Below are 20,301 nucleotides of genomic sequence, written 5' to 3'. Positions count from 1 at the left end.
GGACGCCCTGGAGAGAGGGTCCTAAACCCGTTTGAAGTCAGTGGTGAACTTCTCTGCTGACTTCACTCAGGCTCTGGTCGATGGTTAAGTTCATTTAATCCTCGCATGGATTGATCTATGGGAGCAGCTGCCCAGGCTGAGATTTTATTTACTGTTAGGGGTGTCAGACAGTCCATCTAAAACTGTTCGGGGCTGGGAGGATATTTTGGCCTGCTCCCATAGCTGTGGTTTGAGGCTCTGCACAATGCCCGCGTGAAATGCAGCCCTTCAGGTGTTTCCCAGAGCTCTGCAGTCATTTCGAGCCAAACCCTCAGTAGCATGTGGCTTGGCGTAGCCCATCTGGGGTGCATGTTGAGGGTGGAAAGGCTCCTCATCCTCAAGCCTTTTTTTTTTTTAAGGGTCTCACCCATTTGCAGGGAGAGAGCCTGCTGCATACAACTCGCTATTTTGGCCACGTGTCTTCATCACGAAGCCTCTGCTGATGGCCGTGCTGAGTGAGAGTGGCGAGGGGGAGCACGTGGGAGACTTGCACGGAGCTCTGCCAAGCACAAACCTTGAGTTTATCCTTTAAGAGCAGGGTGAGGATCCATCTGTGCTGCTGGCTCCTTAGGGCTTCAAGCATTTAAAATTTCACACAAAGCCTCCTGCAGGGTGGTGGTGGGCAATCCCTGTGCCCGTTTCCTTCTCACCAGTGCAGCTTTCTGGGCAGCTTTTGTGCATGTAGCCGCACAGGGACTGCAGTGAGGACTTTTGGGGTATCTGTGTCTTGCCCCAGTCTCTGTTTTGGGAGTGGTTTCAGCAGGGTAATGCTGCTGCTGTGGAGATACTGCTGTGACTCAGTGCTGCGTGCCTGTCCTTAGATGTCTTCTCTCCCAGCTTCCCAGCTAGGTCAGACCCCAGATGCATTCGGTGCTGGTAAGGGGGATGAACATCGCATTGCGAACCTCTCAGCTTTCATCTGCCTTTTTATAATGAAAGACCGGATTCACAAGATCAAAACCTGAAGGTTATTTACCTGTAACTGGAATTTTTCTCCGAGCAGCCAGCAGCTCCCAGGTGGCCATGCAGGGATGCCACTCAAGGAGGAAGCATTTGATTTCCAAGTAAAATTAGATTCCACATTCAATTCTCAGTAACACAAGCACAAGACTTCCAGTAAAGATGTTTTCTGTAGAAGAGGGTTTTAACCTCTCCCAGCAGATACAATCTAATTGCACTGCAGCAGCTAACTATTGCCTTATCTTCAATATGTAAACACTTGCTCGGTAATTAAGTTACCATGGAAGTAGTACTGTATCGATGGCCAATTATAAGATAAACTGATAAAAAGGGGGCTGCGGCTGTGTTTTCTACAGAGCACACCAAATCTGATATGCCTATAATGGTCAGGTAAAGACTTGGGAATGTTGTGTTTCAATATATTCTCCCGATATTCATGCTTGCATAGCTTTTTCAGGGGAGGTGAGTGCTCTCTGGGAGATCAGCTTTTCCAGGAATGAATCTATTCAAAATTGAAGTTTTTCTCTGGTGAATGTCCTTTGCACCACCTTACCTTGTACTCACCCAGAGATTGCCACATCCTGCTGCCTTGTGTCCCCACCTTTCATCCCATGGATGGCTCCGTGGAGGCACCTCCCATGCCTTGGTTCTGCTGCATTCAGCCAGCACAAGGGGCAATAAGATCCCATCCGAGATACCTTCTGGGAGTATTAATGTCTGTATTAATGTCTTTGTCACCTGAGAGCTACTCTGTGGGGCATGATAATATGTGATTAAAGAAGCCAGTTAGAAACAGTTTAGGAAGCTGGATTAGGTACCTGATCTCTTACTATGGTTCCTTTTATCTGACAGCCCAGTGAAAGAAAGGTGTCTGGATTACACTGGGAGACATCGGAATCAACAAGAGCGTTCTCTGAGTGCTGGGCTTAGTGGTGTCATGAACAATTTTAATCGTTTCTAAATGGTGGCAAACATCACAAGCTTAATGGATTTCAGCTTTATTACTGGGGCTTTGCTTAGAAGCAATTTGGATTTTCAGCTGTGAGCCAGCAGTGTACGTGTACTCAGGGTGACATTAAAAGGGACTGGAAACCCAGGGACTGACCTGGCATTTAAATGCCATGTGCCTATGCATGGGGACAGACCTCATCTTCTTTCCATCATGGTCAAGACCTCGATGCTCTGTTAAGCCCAGCCCCATGTTGTTTCCATAGGGGCGATGTGTTTGGCTCCATTTCACGTGCTGATCTCCAGCAGATGGGTAGCTGAACAAGCAACTTTTTCCATTTCAAAGGCTTTGTTGCTCACGATGAAGCAAGATGACGATTTCTTTGTGCAGTGATCTCTAGAGTTTGTTTTCCATCCTTGGCTTCAACCTCAAACTTCTTGTAGGCATGATCTAAACTGGTCTCTATCCTTTGTTTTGGGGGGAGTGGGTTAGCTGTGCCAGTTTTGGGTGACTTGGCTGGAGGGAAAGCAGTCACTGCCTCCAAATCCAGTTTCTCTGGGTGGCTTTTGTACATCATGGGAGAAGACGCCCTGCAAGATCTCAACATCGAAGAGGGTTTTGTAAAACTCTTTTGACTTTGCTGGGAGAAATGGTAACAGGAGGCAACCTTGTGCGTCAGGCATTTGTGGATCAAATCTGTGTAAAGCTGTCAGGGACAGAAGTCCCCAGTTCAAGACCGGTGGTCACTGAGGTCTCTTCAGCTGGTTGGTGCTCTTAGTCTGGCATGAACAAGAAGAGGGGGAAAAGGGGAACATAGACATTTGTCAAGTTCTCCTCAGGAGTAGCATGTGGCATTGTTTCCCTTATCAGTAAAGGGAAATACATGTGTTCCTGCTCCTTGTGGGTTTTTGTGCCACCTAGAACCACCAACCTAAGGTTTCGGGTGCTTCTAGAGCAGAGTTGAACATTAATAATGATGTTTTCCCCTAGAAGACCAAGGAGATGTCTGTAGCACTTTCTCAATCATCTACTGAATCCTAGCTTTGTGTGTGATGCAGCCATTCAAGTACTAATTGCCTTTGATTAAGTCAATCATTTGCAGAGTGAGTGGGTTAATTGGGTATTGTGGAAGCAATCGATCTAATCAGCTGCTTGCATCCATAGCTGAGGCGCTACAATGCAGCAGGACAATAATTGTTTTATGAGCTCCTGGAAGGCAGCAGAGGCAGACTGGATGGCAACAAGAAACCTTTCTCTGCAAAATGGCCTTTAGGAAAGGTAATTTGCATGCTAAGTGTTCATTAGGAGAGGCCTGATTGATTAAGAGCTGGGAAATTCTCCCCTCTAAAATGCGTGTGCATGAGAAAATGGCTGGTGTTGTGGATGGTAGATCCTGGGCTCATTTGCTTGTCTGAGCGTGGCGTGGTAAAGGTGTGTTGTCCTGGGGGTGGGTTGAGGAGATGTTGTCTTGATGGTGGGATGAAGGAGATCACAGCCAGCACCACGAAATCCCACTCGGTATGACACAAGATGCTCCAGACACCCATCCCCACACGAGGTGCACCTAGAGCTTACCTCCCAGGTGTCCTTCCAGGGGCAAGGAAACTATTTGGTCTGCAGGACCACTCAACACATATTCACTCCTTGCTGAGCCTCTCATTTCCAAAGCACTGAACTGTGCCTGAACGGGAACAGCTCCTGGTGGCTCCGCACATGGCCCATGCCAGCAATGCCTGGGGGAAAGGAGAGGATCCCACCGCATCCCCCAGCCTCCGGGGCCCCGTCTGCCTCCTGCACGTGTGGATGCCGACAGCTCCAGTACACCTCTGTCTGCACTGCTGAACATGTAACCAGCAGGAAGTGTATTTATCTGGAGATGACTGCAGAATTATTTTCAGGGAAGTTATAAGCTACTCAGCACAGCTGCAGACAGGGAAAAAAAGCTGCTGGTGCCGTGCGGTGGACCAGAGGAGCAGTCGAAGCCTTGGCTGCAAGCTCTCAGTTGGCTGACTGCCCTTGACAACGCTTAGAGGGGACGCTTTCTGTGTGGGGAGGACAAATTTGTCTCCAAACAAAGAGCAGTGTTTTCACTCCACAAGAAAATTTGGCTTTTTTAAAAATAATTTTTATTGGAATGCTTAAAAAATTCACATTGAAGTCAATGAACCACAACAAAGAAATATTACAACTTACAGCAATCGAATCAGACGATTTACACTGATGCAGCCAAAGAGGAGGTGTGCAGTTCTTTTTGCAACACTATTTGAAGTCCAGTCCCTTGGGAAACCTTAGGATACGCCACCTTCTAAATCCAGCTCTCTGATTATGGTTTATTTTTGAGGAAATATCCTTCAGACTCTTCGTGCTAAAAGGAGGCTGTGACATCAGTGTCAGTGGTGGTAAAGGATGGTAGGGATTCTCCACTCAGCTGCTCCAAGTAATTATGCAATTCCTTAACCTCGCAGAAAAAGCAGGCACATCATCTCCAGTGAGTACCCATCCACCATTCTGGTTTAATTAACATCTTACAGCGGGAGTGTAGCAGGCTACTCAGCTTCTGACATACAGAAGCGGTGATATGTACCTGGTAATTTTAGCAGCAAAGTGATGTAGTTGTGTTTATATCTTCCTCTTCATCTGCAAAGCTCTGAATCCGGGTCAGAGCACCTTGTCTGACTGCCTAGAGAAACAAAAACCGACTTCAGTAGGTGGAGGGGCCCTGCCCAATCTCTAGGAAAATGCAATTGTTCTTGGATTGCGCACACGAGTAAATTTTTTCCTCTTTTTCAGCCTTCCATGCTTTGTCTTGCAGTGAGACCAGGAAAAAAAACAACACAGTAATGCACTTGTTCTTGGGCACAGTATTGGCTTTATCAGTGTGCTTGGTTTGGATATAGAAGCATGTTTCTGGTTTTACCACTGGCCTAGAAATGTCCTGGAAACAAAAAGTTCCGTTCCCAGCTGAAATTGCAAAGTAGAGCACCAAAGAAACTGAAGAGCAGATGTGGTTCAAGTACAAGTTTATCGTGTTTTACATAGGGTGAGAGAAAGCAAAATCCATGCCTGGTGTTTTTTGTTTTTTTTTTTCCCAATGCAGTGCATGTGATTGTCCTTCTCTTGGGATGAATTTCTTTGTTTTCTGAGAACAAAGGCTGAAACTGAAAGAGTCATTTTGGGTACTTCCTATAATCCGCATGCTCAGACATGCCAAAAGCCCCATCAATAAGCACACACCATAACGGCGCTCTGAGCTGGGGAAGTAGCAATATCCCTCTTCTTAAAAATAGGGAACTTGGACAAATTGCTGGAGGAAGTCAGATGGAAAGATGGTATCTGTGTTAGACTGTCTTGAGAGCAAATCCTCTCCCGTGCTTCCTCTGTAGCCCCTTGGATGGTGAGAAAGCTGGGTTGGGCTGGAGCACCCCAAGGGCCGTGCCATTTCAGGTAACGTGCGTGCTGTTTGTTGGCCAACTTTGTCACAACCGTTTGGCGGCTTTTTTACAAGTGCCCCCGTTTTGTGGCAGAGCTGACAGTTTGGTTTTTCATTTTGGCAGGTGGTTGAAGTGAGAGAGTGTTATTTCTAAAGGGTGCTGGCCAGCAGGTCTCCGTCAGGTAGTTCTTTCTGCAGCTATGGCTGGGTGCTGGTGATCAAGCACTGCGTCGACAGGTGGCCACGTCCTTTGGGAGAGGATACAAACGTGCCCTAGTGCTAGGAATTGGCAAGTGTGGCAGGGCTGGGGGTTGTTTTGCTTCAGAACAAGCAGAACAACCTTCACGAAGGTCTGAATGTGACCAGGTACCTTTACTCTGGAAGCTGTTGGTAAGGTAGTGTGGAGGCGAGGAGGGACTCTGGTACCTCAGCTCTGAGATCTGCTCCCCTCTCCAGCCTCCTGCAGCTCTTTCTCCAGCTGTTTTTGCAGTCTTTTAGATCGGGCTGCTGAGGACACGTCTTGCTGACATACTGTTTGCCCAGGGAAGCTGGATGAGTTCATGTTCAGTTCACGTCCAGTTCCTTGTGTTTTGCATTTAATCAGCGCTGACAGGGGTGCAGGCAGCACGTTTGGACAGAGCAGAGGAACAGCTCCCGAGGACACAGCCCTGGAGGAAGAAAGAAAGAAAAGAAGCAAGCAAAGGATTTAAGAAAATCTGTGCCAAAGTACAGCAAAATTAGCAGCTGGCTTTGTCAGAGCAGCCAGGAGCTCTTTTGCAGAGGCAATGGTTCTGGAAAGAGCTGGCATATGAACTATGGAAAGGGATTGCATTTGCTATTATGTTTTTTTTGTTTGTTTGATTATTGTTATTTTTTAAATTTATTTATTTTTTTCTCCCTTGGAGTGGAATTCAGATAACTGTGTTTTGCCACAAAGGGCTGGAAAAAGGGAAATCAAAATGATGAAAATGTCCATACACATGAGGGCATGAAAACCTAGGCTTCCAGCCTGGCCTTGGCACTGGCTCACAGTATTGTCCTGGGCAGCTCACCAAACCTCTGTGTGCTTCCACCTCTTTGTATAAAACCGTTAGGATGCCTGTGCTGGGGCAAGTGTTATGTGGGCATTACAAATTTCCAATTATTTGAATTTGAGATCCTCTTTGGGGAAATGCAGAGAGTTTTTATTCCCTGTTCCTGAAGTGTTAAGAGAAATTACACCAAAAAAAAAAATTGTGGAGGAGAGCAAGTTTAACAGGGAATGCCTGCAGCACCCTTCCACCCTGTGCCATTCGGATGTTTGTAACAAAATACTCCAGAGCAGTGAGGGAATGCAACCTGCAGCCAAAACGTGTGGAGCTGCTCTGAGGTTGTGCTGCTGAGGGCTGAGCTCCATGCCCAGCGCGCTCTGCTGAGCTGGGCAAACCCAGGTGGGTGTTTCTGAACTACAAGATTATGTTTCCTCCTGCATCACCTTGTATTTTGCATTTGTCACCATCTTCCATGTGCCATCTTCTCTCTCTCTTCTTTGACACCGGGGTCCTTTCCTCCAGACCCAGCTCTCCAGCCCCCGATGAGCTGGCGGTGTTTCCCCCGTGTCAGCGAGGCTCTGAAACCATCCCCACCACTTAGCCACTTGCCGTTCCAGAGGGCAGCTGCCTGCCGTCAGAGCCCCGGCAGCATCTCTGCCTCGTGTGAAGCAAATCTCACGTTTTTACGACTTATCAGCCGGGCAGAACCTGCTGCCTGTCTGTCTCCTGTCAGCCCCGCGTTGTGAGGGCTGGGATCCCTGTCCAACTCCGTCTCGTTCAGGCGCTATCGGGCACGTAGCGGTTTTGCTGATACAACCCTGGCAGGTAGTGGCCTTCCCTGCAAAGCTGGGAATTAATTTGTGCTGCAGCGGTGATGAGAGCAGCTCAGCCTGTGCCTCGCGTGGATGTTGCTGCCCTGGGCTCTTCTGGTGGCTTTCTTGGCTGGCTTCCCCTTGCTTAGACATTGGGTCTTAGCTGTCAGTGGGTGCTTCTTTCTAACGCTGCAAGTGCCCTCCGAGGGATTGGGCATGGCTTTTTGGTAGAAAAGTCCCAGCTGGAGTTGGGATGGGATCGAATTGTTAGACTGAATCCGCCAGCCTTTGGGGAGGATGCACCCCAAGCCCGAAGGACAGACGGCTGGAGCACAGTAAGAGCTTTGCCCCTGTAATTCTCCTGATGTCTCTGGTGTCGGTGCTTTGGTTCCCGGGCTGGTGTACGTGTGCTGCTGCGAGTGGGTCTCGGTGCTGTGCCCATGCGGAGCATTTGTCCTGGGCTGGAGGGATGGGAGGGCAGCAGCGTGACATCACGTTTTAAAAGAAAGCCCTGCTGCAACACATGACCCGAATAAAATACAGAAACAAAGGAGAGGCCGCAGACAGCTGTAAGTATTTCCACCCCTTACATCTGCAGCACGTTATCAGCCCACTTGCAGTCCTGCATGCCAGCAGCTGATGTGAGCTCGGATTTATGACACTGTAGTTAGCATTCAGCATTACCGACGGCACGGCCTTTGCCATTGCACTTATTTACGCCAGATGTTGACAGCTTTGCCTCACAGTCAGCAAAGGTCTCTCTGAGGAGCTGGAAAAAGTATTTGGCTTGGGGTTTCATCAGTCCAGGCAGAATAAATTGGTATCTTGACTTAGCAGCAAAGGCACGTTTAGCTAGATGGGCAATTTCTCTTCAGTTAGCATCTTTAGCCCTTGTCTGTGTTACTCTTTTCTTTCTGTCATTTCTGATTGTTAAATGTATGTGTATGTGTGTGGACTTTTTTTTCCTTCTAGGTTTCTTATGGCATGGAACCATTTTATATCATTTGTACCTGTAGAGCGAGTGTTGAGGAGTCGGATGAGTGGTTTTTGTGCATCTTTTCATCTGTGTGTTAAATAAATCCTACATGACACTGGGTGACATGAACAACTGTCTGAAAAGCAGGTTGAATAAGGGTTTTCTCTACACCACCATTCATAGCACTCAGATGAAGGACAGGCTGCTTAATGATTCCATAGCCACTTCCACTTACTAAAACAAAAAATAGTTGCAAGTTGTTATAAAATGTGCAGTTTTTAACTTTAAAATCCTACCTTCTGAGAGCCAAAACTGGAAATCTGAAAGGATTGAAATTAAGTGAAAGGGGAACACTTTTTTCAGTGGGACTTTTAAATAATTATATCTTAAATTTATATCATAAAGCTTTTATTGGACAGTTCTTGGGGGTTCCTGTTTTTTTTTTTTTTTTTTTTTTTTTTTTTTTTTTTTTATCAGGGCAGGAGGCCCTGTCTTGCCTGCCTTCCTCTTGCTCCAGAAGTGCTATTTCCATAAGCTGTGAGAGGAGGTACCAGGAGCTGTGGCGGGGTTGTCCCTTGGGAACAAGGGCTGAAGTCTTTGCCCATACCGCAGCGTGTGATGCACGGTGCAAATCCCCCTTTACCTGGCACGTCGCTGTATCAGAGCATGGGGATCTCTGAAGTATGGGAGGTTGGGAAAGAGCATCAGAGTGAGAAAGGCAAATCCGAATGAAAAACCAGTTTCTTCTGTCTTGTGTAATCCAGCCACACATTTGATCTACTTGGTTTTGATGTCAAAGTTCTTCTCCTATTCTTTATCCTATCTCTTTTTTCAGCAATATGTTTTATTCCTGGTTCTCAGCAATTGCTTTCTGCTGCAGGGTACCGAGAAGGATTTCTGTGGAAGAGAGGACGTGACAACGGGCAATTCCTAAGCCGAAAATTTGTGTTATCGGAGAGGGAAGGTGCACTGAAGTACTTCAACAAAAATGACGTGAGTTTCTGGGGCTGCTCTTTGTTGATGGGGGAGCACAACAGTAAGAGCATCTGTGAACAAATAATTTCCAGGCCACTGTTTAATTTATAGGGTTACAGAGTTTTCATAGCGTTGTTGGTCACCGATCAGCACAGGACAAGGGCACCAGCTTGCCAGCCTCATTGTAGGGTATGCTCTTAGTCCACCACCACAGTCACGGTGAGACACCCTAACTGACCATTTTACATCCTCCTGCTGTGTTTTAAAGTCTGTAAGATTTTCCTTAAACCACTAATGAAGGAGTTTTTCTCAGCTCTGGCTGTGTATGATCCAGCTGAGATGGATTTTCTGTCTGTGGCTAGCTAGTGGCAAAGGTAACGCCACCTGACAGGGGTCACTGGGGTCTGAAACCTCCTTTAAGTGACATGGCAAGCAATCCTGAGGGAAAGTCCTCGGGTTTTTCTCTTGCAGTGTCAAGCGGTAGAAGCATTTGTCTTTTCCCCCAGAGCAGATTTCATTTATTGTAAGTGAGATACAGAGCTATTACCATGAAAATTGGATGGGTGATGAATGGACAGGCACTCTACTACTCTGTACCACATAATGGAGGGAGCTGAGGTGTTTTCCTCTGATCTCTTAGTCTCCCCTGAAACCTTCAATGTGTCTTGATCACCTTCAGAGAGGGTAATGCTTCCATCACAGCCGTGCATCAAGCTCCAGTAAAACACCAACAGCCATCCAGAGCCATCAGCAAGACTCTAAAAATATCTGGTGCAAGTGCTGCGTTGTGATGGGGACATTGTTGGCCATTCGTGCAGAGGGGGGGACCATCCAGCCATGCTTCTCCATGCCCAGGGGGCAGCTTAGATAGCGCTGTCTTCTTTTTCAGCTTTGCGTGGGGTGGTGCAATTATGCATCCTGACAGGAGACGGCCAGTCATAAGTGAGGGAGAAGTGAAAGTCCCAAATCCGGCCCCGATTCAGTTGCTATTAACTGCTATGGTGGTTTAAGGCTTTTTTTTCAATTCACTGGTGACCATATAGCCATGGTGGGAACGGCACTGCCTCGGCGCATCCTCTCTGCTGGGATTTCCCTCCTGTGGTCACCCACAGCAGGTTGGCTTCCACGGCAAGTCCCCAAGTTCCCGAAGCAGTGCTGGCATCTCCTCCCATGCAGGGACTTCCCTGTGGCACTGGAGGGGGGACCATGGCTCCACTGCGTGGCCTTCTGTCCCCTGGATGTGTCCCAGGCTGTGTCAGCCACCTCTCTCTGCCCCCATCCTTGTCCTGGGGTGCAGAAATGAGCAGCAAAATGCCACCAAGGAGTTTTCTTCAGCTTCTTGAGGTTTCAAGTCCTGTCACACCGTGATGCTTCAGGCAGTGGGAGCATTGGGTTGAAATTAGTCACCACCCACAAAGCTGTTCATCTCCTTCTGAAAAATCCTTCTGGTTTTGTCCCCATTGCAGCAGAATAAAGCGATACCAGCTTGGCCAAGTGCCATCTAGCTTCCAGGGAGATGGAGCCTCTCTCATCCGTGTGTCCCAGTGCTGCTGTCTGGAGGCACTCACGTCTTCATGCATGGGTTGCGTCACATCCCATGGAGTGGGAATTGGCTCTGGGGGGTTTCTCCTTTAGCTAATTGCAGCTGTAACTCAAGAGACTTAGCACGGCCTAAAGCTGGTGTTACAAAGAGCATAATCTTTATTTCTCAGAATGTTTCATTTCTTTATTGTATTCATTTAGTTCTAAAAGGGTGGTACACTTCTAGCGCTGGTTTGTAAGAAGACACTGCTACAGAATACAGGTGACCTGCCACAGGGGGGGAGGATGGGGTTGGTGCTTGGGAAGGGCCTGATGCAGAGTCATTGCTGGGCTAATCCATCCCAGAGGTGGTTGTGAAATATGCATTTGATCCTCTGGAAAGAAAATACCCAGTTTAGAGGTCAAATGGAGGAGCAGAGTCAGAAGCCAGTGGCTCATGTGGAAGGATGGGACCAGTGAGGATGTGAGCATGGTGACCCTGGCAGTCAGGTCTGATGTTTGCAAGGGGATAATCCTCCGTCCCTCTTGGGCAAGGATGAACTGGCTGGGGGTGCTTGAGATGCAGAAAGCATTCTGGCCTGGTAGTTAGCAGTCTGTGCTTTTTTTTTTTTTTTTTTTTTTTTTTTTTTTGTCTGGCTGAGTGGTTTTCTTTCTTCTTTAATAGTGCTCATCCAGGTGTAAATGCTGGTCATTTATCATCATGTAAAGAGGCTGGAGGAAATCTATGAGTCAGGAGACAATGGAATTAGAAGCAGGGAGAAGAGGCATGAAGTTGCTTGTCTTTCATAGCACAACATCCTATCTTGAGACCTGACCTGTGTATTTTGCTTCTGGGCTGAAATCTTTCTCCCCTTGAACTTTAAGGAATTTCACAGAACAGCAGAGCATTTTCCCATGCTGGCAGAAAGCACTCGTCGCTGCCTGAGCAAAGCCTTGGATGTATTATCGCCAGGCAGTTTTGTGTGCTGGGCGTTGTGTTGTAGCTAATGGCCTCAATCAGGAGTTTGTTTCTGACACAGTGAACTGCTTTCTGGTTTGAAAGCCAATTTTCAGGTGTTTGCTCACTCAGCTGTGTTTTTCAGGCAAAAGAACCCAAAGCAATTATGAAGATTGAACATTTAAATGCAACTTTCCAGCCTGCAAAAATCGGGAACCCACACGGACTGCAGATCACTTACTTGAAGGACAATAGCACAAGGAACATCTTTGTTTATCACGAAGATGGCAAGGTGAGAGCATGGAGGTAACGGGGGCTTGTTCGAGGTCCTGAGGGATTGGTGCTGTGCAGAGCCAGCCTGGGTCACACCTGCCTCTAACCCAGCTGGGAGTTGCTGGGGGATGTGGGAGGCATTTGGGGCTTTCTAAAATGGAAATCTGTGGAGAAGAGGGCTCAGGGGCCTGGGGCATTTCTTTGCACAAGGAGGACAGTGGGACACAGAGGTCAGGGCAGTGAGAGGAGGATCACAGCCCTCCTGGAGAGTGTCGGAGGGGACCTGTCCATGGGGCAACCAAGAAGAACCTGAGAGTCACCACACTGCCCCATTGGACTCAGCAGTGCAGGCTGGGGTTTTGTCTCCACGCACTGGTGTGCATTCCGAGAGCAGAACCAGGTGAGTTTGCTGTGATGCCATCTGGCAGGCATATCTTCATCTCTTTCCTCCACCAAATATTTGGGGTTCCCCAAAAAATAGCAGCCCTGGAGTGGCCAATAAACCCAAACCTAAAGCTATCATGTTCATGCGGCGTTTACAACCCTGTTCTGGTGGCAATCCCATGTGGACCAGCACGGCAGGTCCCCCAGGATTCGTGGAATTGTCTGGATGCACAGCCCCTTCTCCATTCACCCAGGTGGGGGGAGCCAGCTGGCTTTGCTAGCAATAAGCAGTCCGTGCTCACAGCAGAGCCACTTGTCTCCAGACCACAGTCCAGCTGTGCCACCAAAAACCAAGGTGCTCCTGATTTGAGAACGAGCACAAGAAATAAAAGGAAAGGAAGGAGCTCTTTTCTGTGAAAGCTGAATCCCACCATTGTGCCCCTGTCTGTGGTGCTGGCAGTCTGCTCAGTAGAGCTGGGATTTTGCTGTTAATTATCTTGGATTGAAAAAGACGATTTTTCAGCCGAGGCCCCTCTTCGAAGGAGTGTTTTGTGACGTTGAGGCCACTGCTGGAGCCAGGACTGCCTGGTCTGAATTTCTGCTCCCACGGGTTGAACGCGGTTGCTCCTGCCTCCGTTGGGGTGTGTGGGCAGGAAGCTCACTGGTGCCATCTGATAACGCCTAAGCTGAATTTCTCTCGACTTCCTTGAAATTTCTTTGTCCTTTTGGCTGGTTGAGGAGTGCAAGAAGGTCAAACACCCTGTGGTAATAACCTCAAAAACTCACTGGAGTGAGGCACCCAAGAGCATCAAGGCCGGAGGGCCAGCCTGTGTCACCCTGCTGCTGCCCCAAAGCTCCGGGGGCTGGGGCAGCTCCATGCAGCTGGGGGCTTCCTTAGCACCTACCCACCACCACATGGACCAAGCCAGCTGAGGTGAGCCTGAGGCACCTGCTAGGGATGGACAGTGGCTGTGCTGGAAATGAAATGAAGAGCAGCACACCCTGCGTGTGAGCGGGAGGAGCAGAGGAGCTCGCTCTTTCACTTTAGGCCACAACAACAGCTGAAGCTTTAGGCCAGAGCAGCACAGCTGAAGGCTGTGTGCATCACACCCCATGTCCGTTAAACTAAAAATGGTCCAGGGGTTCTACCTGGCACCATTTTCCAGTGCAAACAAGGCCTTAGCAGAGCTCTGCCTGTTTTGCCAGGAGAAGGGTTAGTTTGTTAAAGGCCACTAGACCTTTTGATGGCCTGAGCTGGAGGCAGGGAGGTGCAGGAGAGGAGAGCAGCGGGGTTTGCATTACAGGTCTCATACACTGTACCATCAGGACCTGCTCTGATGGTTGAAGGCAGGCAGGCTGGCAGGGCTCCAGGCGCGCCGTGGCTCGTAGAAAAGCTGCAGAAGCTGATTTCCCACCGCACTGAGCTCCTGGCTGGGGCTGAAGCTCCCTCTGCAGGACACCTGGAAGCCAACACAGGAACAGCTCAAAGCTGCCGTGTGCTGCAGCCATCCCTGACGTTATCGTCATCCTTAGCATCCTTAGAGGTGGGCTGGATCTCCAGGAAAGGCCACCCTTCGGGGTAAAAACCATTATCTTTGAATCTTTGCTGGACAAATTAGCTGAGTGCTCTTCCCCAATGCCAAAGAGCCGCACCAGGAGCCTTCAGGACGGGCAGAGGTGGCATGAGGGATCACTCAGCAACAGCAGGAGTTTGTTGCTTGAGCTCCAGAGATTGATGAGCAGGAGGAATGATGAGAAGAATTTGTATTTTTATCCAGTCTGAGATCGCATTGGCAGTGCAGGTAGCTCAGGTTCAGGACAGAGGCTAGAGGCACTATCAGGCATGTGAAGTTGGGTCTGTGGTGGCACTGCCAGCAAATCAGGAAGAAGCTGAGAGCCTGCAAGAGCCATCTGCAAAGGTACTGCCAGGAGTTCGTTTTCTCTGCTTGCTCGGAGACATAAATCAGTTAAAGAAATCTCTACTAATGAGCTCATGAGACAACACTTTCCTGTCCAAAACCACCAAGCAGTTTAAAGTTGTTCTTGCAGATCAGATATATCCTCACCAAATCTGTGGTGGTGTTCATGATTATAAATGCATAAAACCTTTAGCAAGGGAGCCTCCTGGCTTTGCAGACAGGTACAGTTCTGTGTAAAGAAAGGTGCTGAGGCGATGGGTGATTCATTCTCTAAGAAACAATCGATTGTCTGCTGTCCATGAGAGTTTCGTCCTCTGCTTTTCTGCAGGGAGAAGCCCTGCCTCACATCCCAGTCAAGGAGGTGACCCTCAGGCAGGACATCCAGTAACCTTCCAGCTGGTGACTGTATGAAATATCACCATGTTAACGTTACAGCTTATTTTTCATTATCTCTAACCTGTTATGGTCATCATTAGCTTGAGGAGCCAGTTCCTCCTGCTGATCCTCTTTGTGCTGCTATCTGGGGTCTGCTTAGCTGCTTAAGGTAGAAAAGCAAGTGATAAGTAAGTGGAACCTTAGACAAGCAGGTCAAAGTTTTCCAAAACGTTGTTTGCTTATGTCCTGTTATGTTTTTTCCCCTTTCAACTTGAAATAGATAACAAGCCAAAGCAGAACATCAGAACTTTTAGAGGATGTCTATTTGCTACATTAGATCATTTTTAAGATACCTCAAGTTCCCTAAAACTGAGATCTCCAAAATTACAAAGAAGGGCCTTTTTTTTTTTCCCTCAATCATTTTTAAGTATGTAAAAATTTAAATCTTACTGAAGGCAGACTTCTACTTGGTTACGGTATTTCCTACAGTACAGCAACCTCACCTGGAAGGTCGGTTATCTTAGGATCATGTCTGGCTCACAGAATGCTTCATGCATGTTAATAACATCCTATGCATCCATCTCCTGCATAACCACAGCTATTTTGGAGGGGAAATGAATGGAAGGAGGTTTTTTCCCTGGAAAGGAAGAAGTGCCACAGCATCTGGGAATTGAACTGAGACTTCAGCATCATTGTGCTTTTCCACAGAGGACTCAAGGATATGGCTGGTGGTCTGCAATACAAGGATAGAGATATTTGGTCACTCTTTTAGCAAAATACAGAACTATATTGCTATGGCCTCCGAATCTGGGGAGGATTCAGGCATTGAAAGTTTCCTCACACGCTCCTCATTCAGAAGGATGGGACTGGTGATGGGGAACAGGCTGTGGTGGTGTCAGGCTGGCTTTGGACCTGCAAGCAAAAGGGGTGCAATGGGGGTAAAAAAAAAAAAAAAAACAAACAAAAAAAAAACATGTTCCCAGGATCAGGCTTGCTGCTGGGCTCAGCATATCCGTGGTGGGCTTCACCAACTCTTTGTGCACCAGGAGGAGGGGTTTGGGCCATAGAGCACCCCCTGCATGTCCTGCTGCTCCTCGTCCTGGAGCTCCCCACTGCTTTGGGCTCCACTAATCCTAAGCGATGGCTCCTGAGTCACCTGAAATATCATTTCAAGCCGCCAGCTGGGTTTTCCTCTGCTGACCTTCCCCCTCCCACAAGCGCTACTTAAGCAGACGGGGAGCTGGGATGAGAAGTGCTACCAGTTTTCTGAGCCCTGCAAGCATCGTTTACAGAAAAATGATGCTTGGGCAGTGGCTATGGCACGTGAAGGGTCATACCCATTGTTGGAGTTTGTTTGTTCAGAGGTGATGGCTCGTAATCCTCATCCTGTGTACAACCTGGGAACCTCACCGTGCTGTCCATGGGGCAGAGAGCACGAGCCTATGCGGTTTTTTTGGTTTTTTTTTGAGGGCTGCCACTAAACTGCACTCTTGTCACTTGGGACAAAGTGCTGGGAGAGCTGAAATGCAGCAGGATCATATCATTTTGTTATGTGCAGACTATGACTCGCTGTTCTTTTTCTTTCTTGTTATTAGGAAATTGTGGATTGGTTCAATGCCATCCGGGCAGCACGTTTTCATTACTTACAAGTGGCGTTCCCTGGAGCCAGCGACGCTGACGTGAGTTTTCCTGCATGTTTTTTTTTTCTTACTCATTTTTATCATCTTGTTAAAAAAGAGGAAAGCTTGGGAGTAGTGCTCCATCCTTCAGTGTGTGCTGTGCAATTACCATTATTTTGGTGTAAGGGGCTTCGGACCATTTTCAGACAAAAAGTTCTACAGGGAAAATCATAAAAACCAAAAGGAGAGAGCCTTACTGGTCTGCTGTGGTACAGGTGGCTGGCTCATCTGCATAGAATCGCCAACAAAACCCAACAAATAAACCCATCTCCTTCTTCAGAAGCTTTAATAGAGTTACTGCTTTGTCCAGTGGTCAGTGAGAAGGTTTGGGTGCCCATGAGATCGTGACAAAGCACTTGGGTGGGCTCAGCTGGGGCTTTCCCCTGTCCAGGGACCCTCACAGCTGCCCAGTTCCCCCCTACCCCCTCCAGCTGATGCCACGCTCTTTTTTTCTCTCCTGTTTGGGTTGTTCCAGCTGGTGCCAAAGCTTTCTAGAAACTACCTGAAAGAAGGATACATGGAGAAAACGGGGCCAAAGGTAGGGTATAAATGTTTCTGCAATACCCCCAACACCAAGGCTTTCTCTGTACTGGGTGGAGAAAGGTCTGCTAGTGGAACAGAGTCACCCTCACTGGAGAGGTGAAGCCGTAACGCTGTAATCACATTAATGAGCATTTCACCCCTGAGCTTTGGGTTTGGAAGCAAAGGTTAAAAAATCCAAAAGTATCACAGACCAGCCGACCCCATTTCTCTGATTGCTGGCCATTTCTACAAGCCCACCGGGTGCAGCTGGTCCCAGAAACTGCCTTTCCCAAATTGCCCTGGCCTGCCTGGGTCCTCCAAGCTGCTCAAAACAACCCCAAAGCCCTGGGTGGTGCCCAGTGAGAAAGGTGCTGCTTATTTTGGTGTGTAATCCGACACTTCTTGACTCTCCAGCAAACAGAAGGATTCAAGAAGCGGTGGTTCACCATGGATGACCGAAGGCTGATGTATTTCAAAGATCCTCTGGTAAGACAAAGGAGCCTGGGCTGTCTGCAGGGCATCATCTGCAGTAAAGCCCAGGCTGACCCTCAACAGAATGCTTGAGCAACCCTCACCAAGTGCAGATTTTTCTGCATCTGGATTATGCATTCCTTGGGGGGGTTGGGCTGACGGCGACAGGTCCTGAGTCCTGGGTGCTGCTGGTGGGGTCTCCATGGGACCACTGGTGTTTTTGGTGCTTGGCTGCTGCACTTTGCACTTCTGGCCACGTGCACAGCAAGCCATGAGATGGCTCTTCTGTATCCTGCCTCACTGCTCCCATCTTCTAGGATGCCTTTGCAAGAGGGGAGGTGTTCATTGGGAGCAAGGAAAACAGCTACAAAGTCCTGGAAGGGCTCCCGCCATCCACGCAGGGAAATCACTGGCAGCACGGCATCACCATCGTCACCCCGGACAGGAAATTCCTCTTTGCCTGTGAGACAGAGGACGACCAGCTGGAGTGGATCACCACCTTCCAGAAGGTTATAAGCAGGCCCATGCTGCCTCAGGAATACGCAGGTGTGTGCTCACGAGGTCTAGAGAACAGCCTCCTCCCATTTATTTCTCACTTGTTAGAGGGAGGGATGGATGGAGAAGGGTCAGGGATGTGATGCCTGTGGCTGCTCCCTTGCATGCGGTGTGAGCAGCCTCTGTGAGGCTCACCTCTGGAGGAGGAGGGTGGTGTGCTGCTGCTTCCCTCCTCCTCACCCTGTGGTGATGTCCGCAGTACTGTAAGCACAATCGGTCGCCCAGTTATGAGGATAATCAGACCCAAAGAGCATCAGCAGCACGAGGTCTGCCCGCAGAGCTGGGCTTGTTGTGCTCCTGATGCTCCTGGCTTTAACTTTGTTTTCTCTGTTGTTTTTTTTGTTTGTTTCAGTGGAAGCCCATTTCAAGCATAAACCTTAGATGGGACTGGCTGGTCAGACCTGAGGAATGAGCTTCTGTTTACAACACAACATGGTTTTATTTGAAATGTTAAAAATAATTATTAATAATAATAACAGTAATAATAATAATAATACTTCCCTTTCCCTTCATCATTCACTTGATCACGTTGGAAGCCAAGAAGGGCAGCAGCAAAATGTGACAGATGCTGATCCAACCCGAAATTTGTTTCCATGGCTCCCCCTTTCACCTCGTGTCCACGTGCAGCTGATTTGGGTGCCTCCTGCAGTAGGTACCTGCCTCGAGGACTGTGCTGGCTGGAAGGGGTGCCCCACCATGGGGTGACGAGGAGTTTTGGTGGCACATCTCATGGGTACGGGGCTTTTTCTGGACAATTTGGTCCGTGGCCAGTGCAAAAACCCAAAATGGTTCCCTGTGGCAAGTGGTGACTGTTTTGGGGGACAAGAGGATGTGCTCCATCCCTCCTGCCCACTCAAACGCCCTCTCTGAGGTGCTGCTGGGTGGTGGGGTTGGTGGTAAGCTGCTTTTCTTCCCCTGTGGCTCAGTGCTGCTTCAGTTCTGCAGGAGATGCAGCCCCAGGGCCGAGCCACCTGCTCTGGTGGCAGAGCTCAGCCAAGGCCCAGGCTCACCAGAGGGCTTCGGCTGGGTCAGCCTTGGCCCCGCTGCTGCTGGGGGCATCCGCCTGCTCCTCCTGCTGCCCTGGCTCCCAGCCAGCCATTTCCTAGGGGACACCGTGAGTCTCTGAGATGCTGACATCCTAACGGGATGTGAAGCGTGACCCTAATGAAGGAGAGAAAACATTGTCTTTAAATGTAGGAAGCTGCAGCCATTGCCTGGCAGGGGAGTTTGGAGGTGACCAAACCGTGTGAGAAGGCAACGACGTGTGTCCTGCTCACCCACATCCTCCGGACCCTTAAAACACGAAGAAGTGCCAGAGCTCAGAGCAGCTTAAATCAACTCCTGGTAGTAAGTTTGTCCCCGTGTTCCTCCCCATGGACAGTACTTCCCATGCAGTGCCCCAGCCGCTTCCACCCTTCCATCCCAGTTTGTGCCAAGGTGAAACTCCTCCTGCTTCCCCGAAAGGGACAGGGGAGCACCGCCCTTCCCAGCTGAGCCCACCCGTCCTCTGGAAGCCACCACCGCTGTCACCATGGCCGCTTCCTCAGTGCCCGTGCGGGCGGAGGCCCCGGTGGGGAGGCAGCGGGGGCCGTGCCTGCACATGGTCTGGGCTGGAGGCACCGTGGGGACCTTGGGCATGCGCCTCCTGGGCAGCTTGGGTGGAAATGGAGCCCAAGTTTGGCTTGCGTGGTCTCATGGCGTGTAAATGTTGCTAGATGACTGATCCTCCCGCTGCTGTAGAGGTAAACTATAAATAAATCAGGTGTAGGTGGGCGTCACGCCTCCTAAGTGGTGGTGATGCTGTCTCTGGGCTAGTTTCCAACAGAGGCTTCTCACCCCCTAGCTGGGCTGTCGTTGTCTTTTTGGGGCCAGGTTGGTTGGGGTTGAGCTTTAGGCTGGGTTGTGCCCAGCCTGGGTGCAGGCGCCTCCCTTCAGCCCTGCTGGCTGCTGACACGGTGCTTCTGCAAACTGGTTGTTGCACTTTTTTTCCCCCAATTCATCCCTTAATTATTTTTTTTTGGTTAATTTTTTCCTGAAGATAAAAAAGCTGCTTGAAGTGACATTTCAGCAATGTTTTGAGCACTGTAACTGCTGCGGGTGGGGGGGCGACGCGTTCGTGGCGATTGGGCTGGGACCTGCACACAACGTGCTGAATTTTTACCTGAAAAAATGTTTTTCTGCATCCATTGAGTAACAGACCGAGACACTGATCTGTCCGACGCGTTCCTTACGTTGGTGTTTGTAACCGAACCCATCTCATGGGCTGTGTACGTTTGTTATGTCACTGGTAAGACAACTGTGGTACTAAATGTCATTCGCACCAATAAATTATGATGTCAGATGGGTGGCAGTGTCGTGCTGGCTCTGCGGGAGAGGTAAGATGGGGGCTTCAAACCAAACCCTGAGCCTCCAACCACGAGGCGAGGTGTGAAAGGTGCTGGTAGAGCGCTGGGCACCCACAGCACCACGTGG

The 20,301-nt window shown here is 49.1% G+C and overlaps 1 protein-coding gene across 1 annotated transcript in view; it reads left to right on the top strand.

Annotated features, from left to right (window-relative positions):
- Positions 1-18,258, top strand: part of ADAP1 (ArfGAP with dual PH domains 1) — a gene marked incomplete at its 5' end in the record, with an annotated part of 54,944 nt that extends 36,686 nt beyond the window's left edge. The window contains 7 exons of the mRNA XM_084295990.1: positions 9,078-9,190; positions 11,797-11,943; positions 16,198-16,281; positions 16,757-16,819; positions 17,218-17,289; positions 17,592-17,820; positions 18,182-18,258. Of these exons, the coding sequence (XP_084152116.1) occupies positions 9,078-9,190; positions 11,797-11,943; positions 16,198-16,281; positions 16,757-16,819; positions 17,218-17,289; positions 17,592-17,820; positions 18,182-18,210 (737 nt within the window). The 3' untranslated portion in view covers positions 18,211-18,258. The remainder of the gene's footprint in view (positions 1-9,077; positions 9,191-11,796; positions 11,944-16,197; positions 16,282-16,756; positions 16,820-17,217; positions 17,290-17,591; positions 17,821-18,181) is intronic.
- Between the last annotated feature and the right edge of the window lie 2,043 nt (positions 18,259-20,301).

Source organism: Netta rufina, assembly GCF_964035555.1.
Source record: "Netta rufina genome assembly, chromosome: 15".
NCBI lineage: Eukaryota > Metazoa > Chordata > Aves > Anseriformes > Anatidae > Netta > Netta rufina.
The sequence above is the reverse complement of the archived record's forward strand: the minus strand, read 5'-3'. Positions and strand labels throughout refer to the sequence as shown.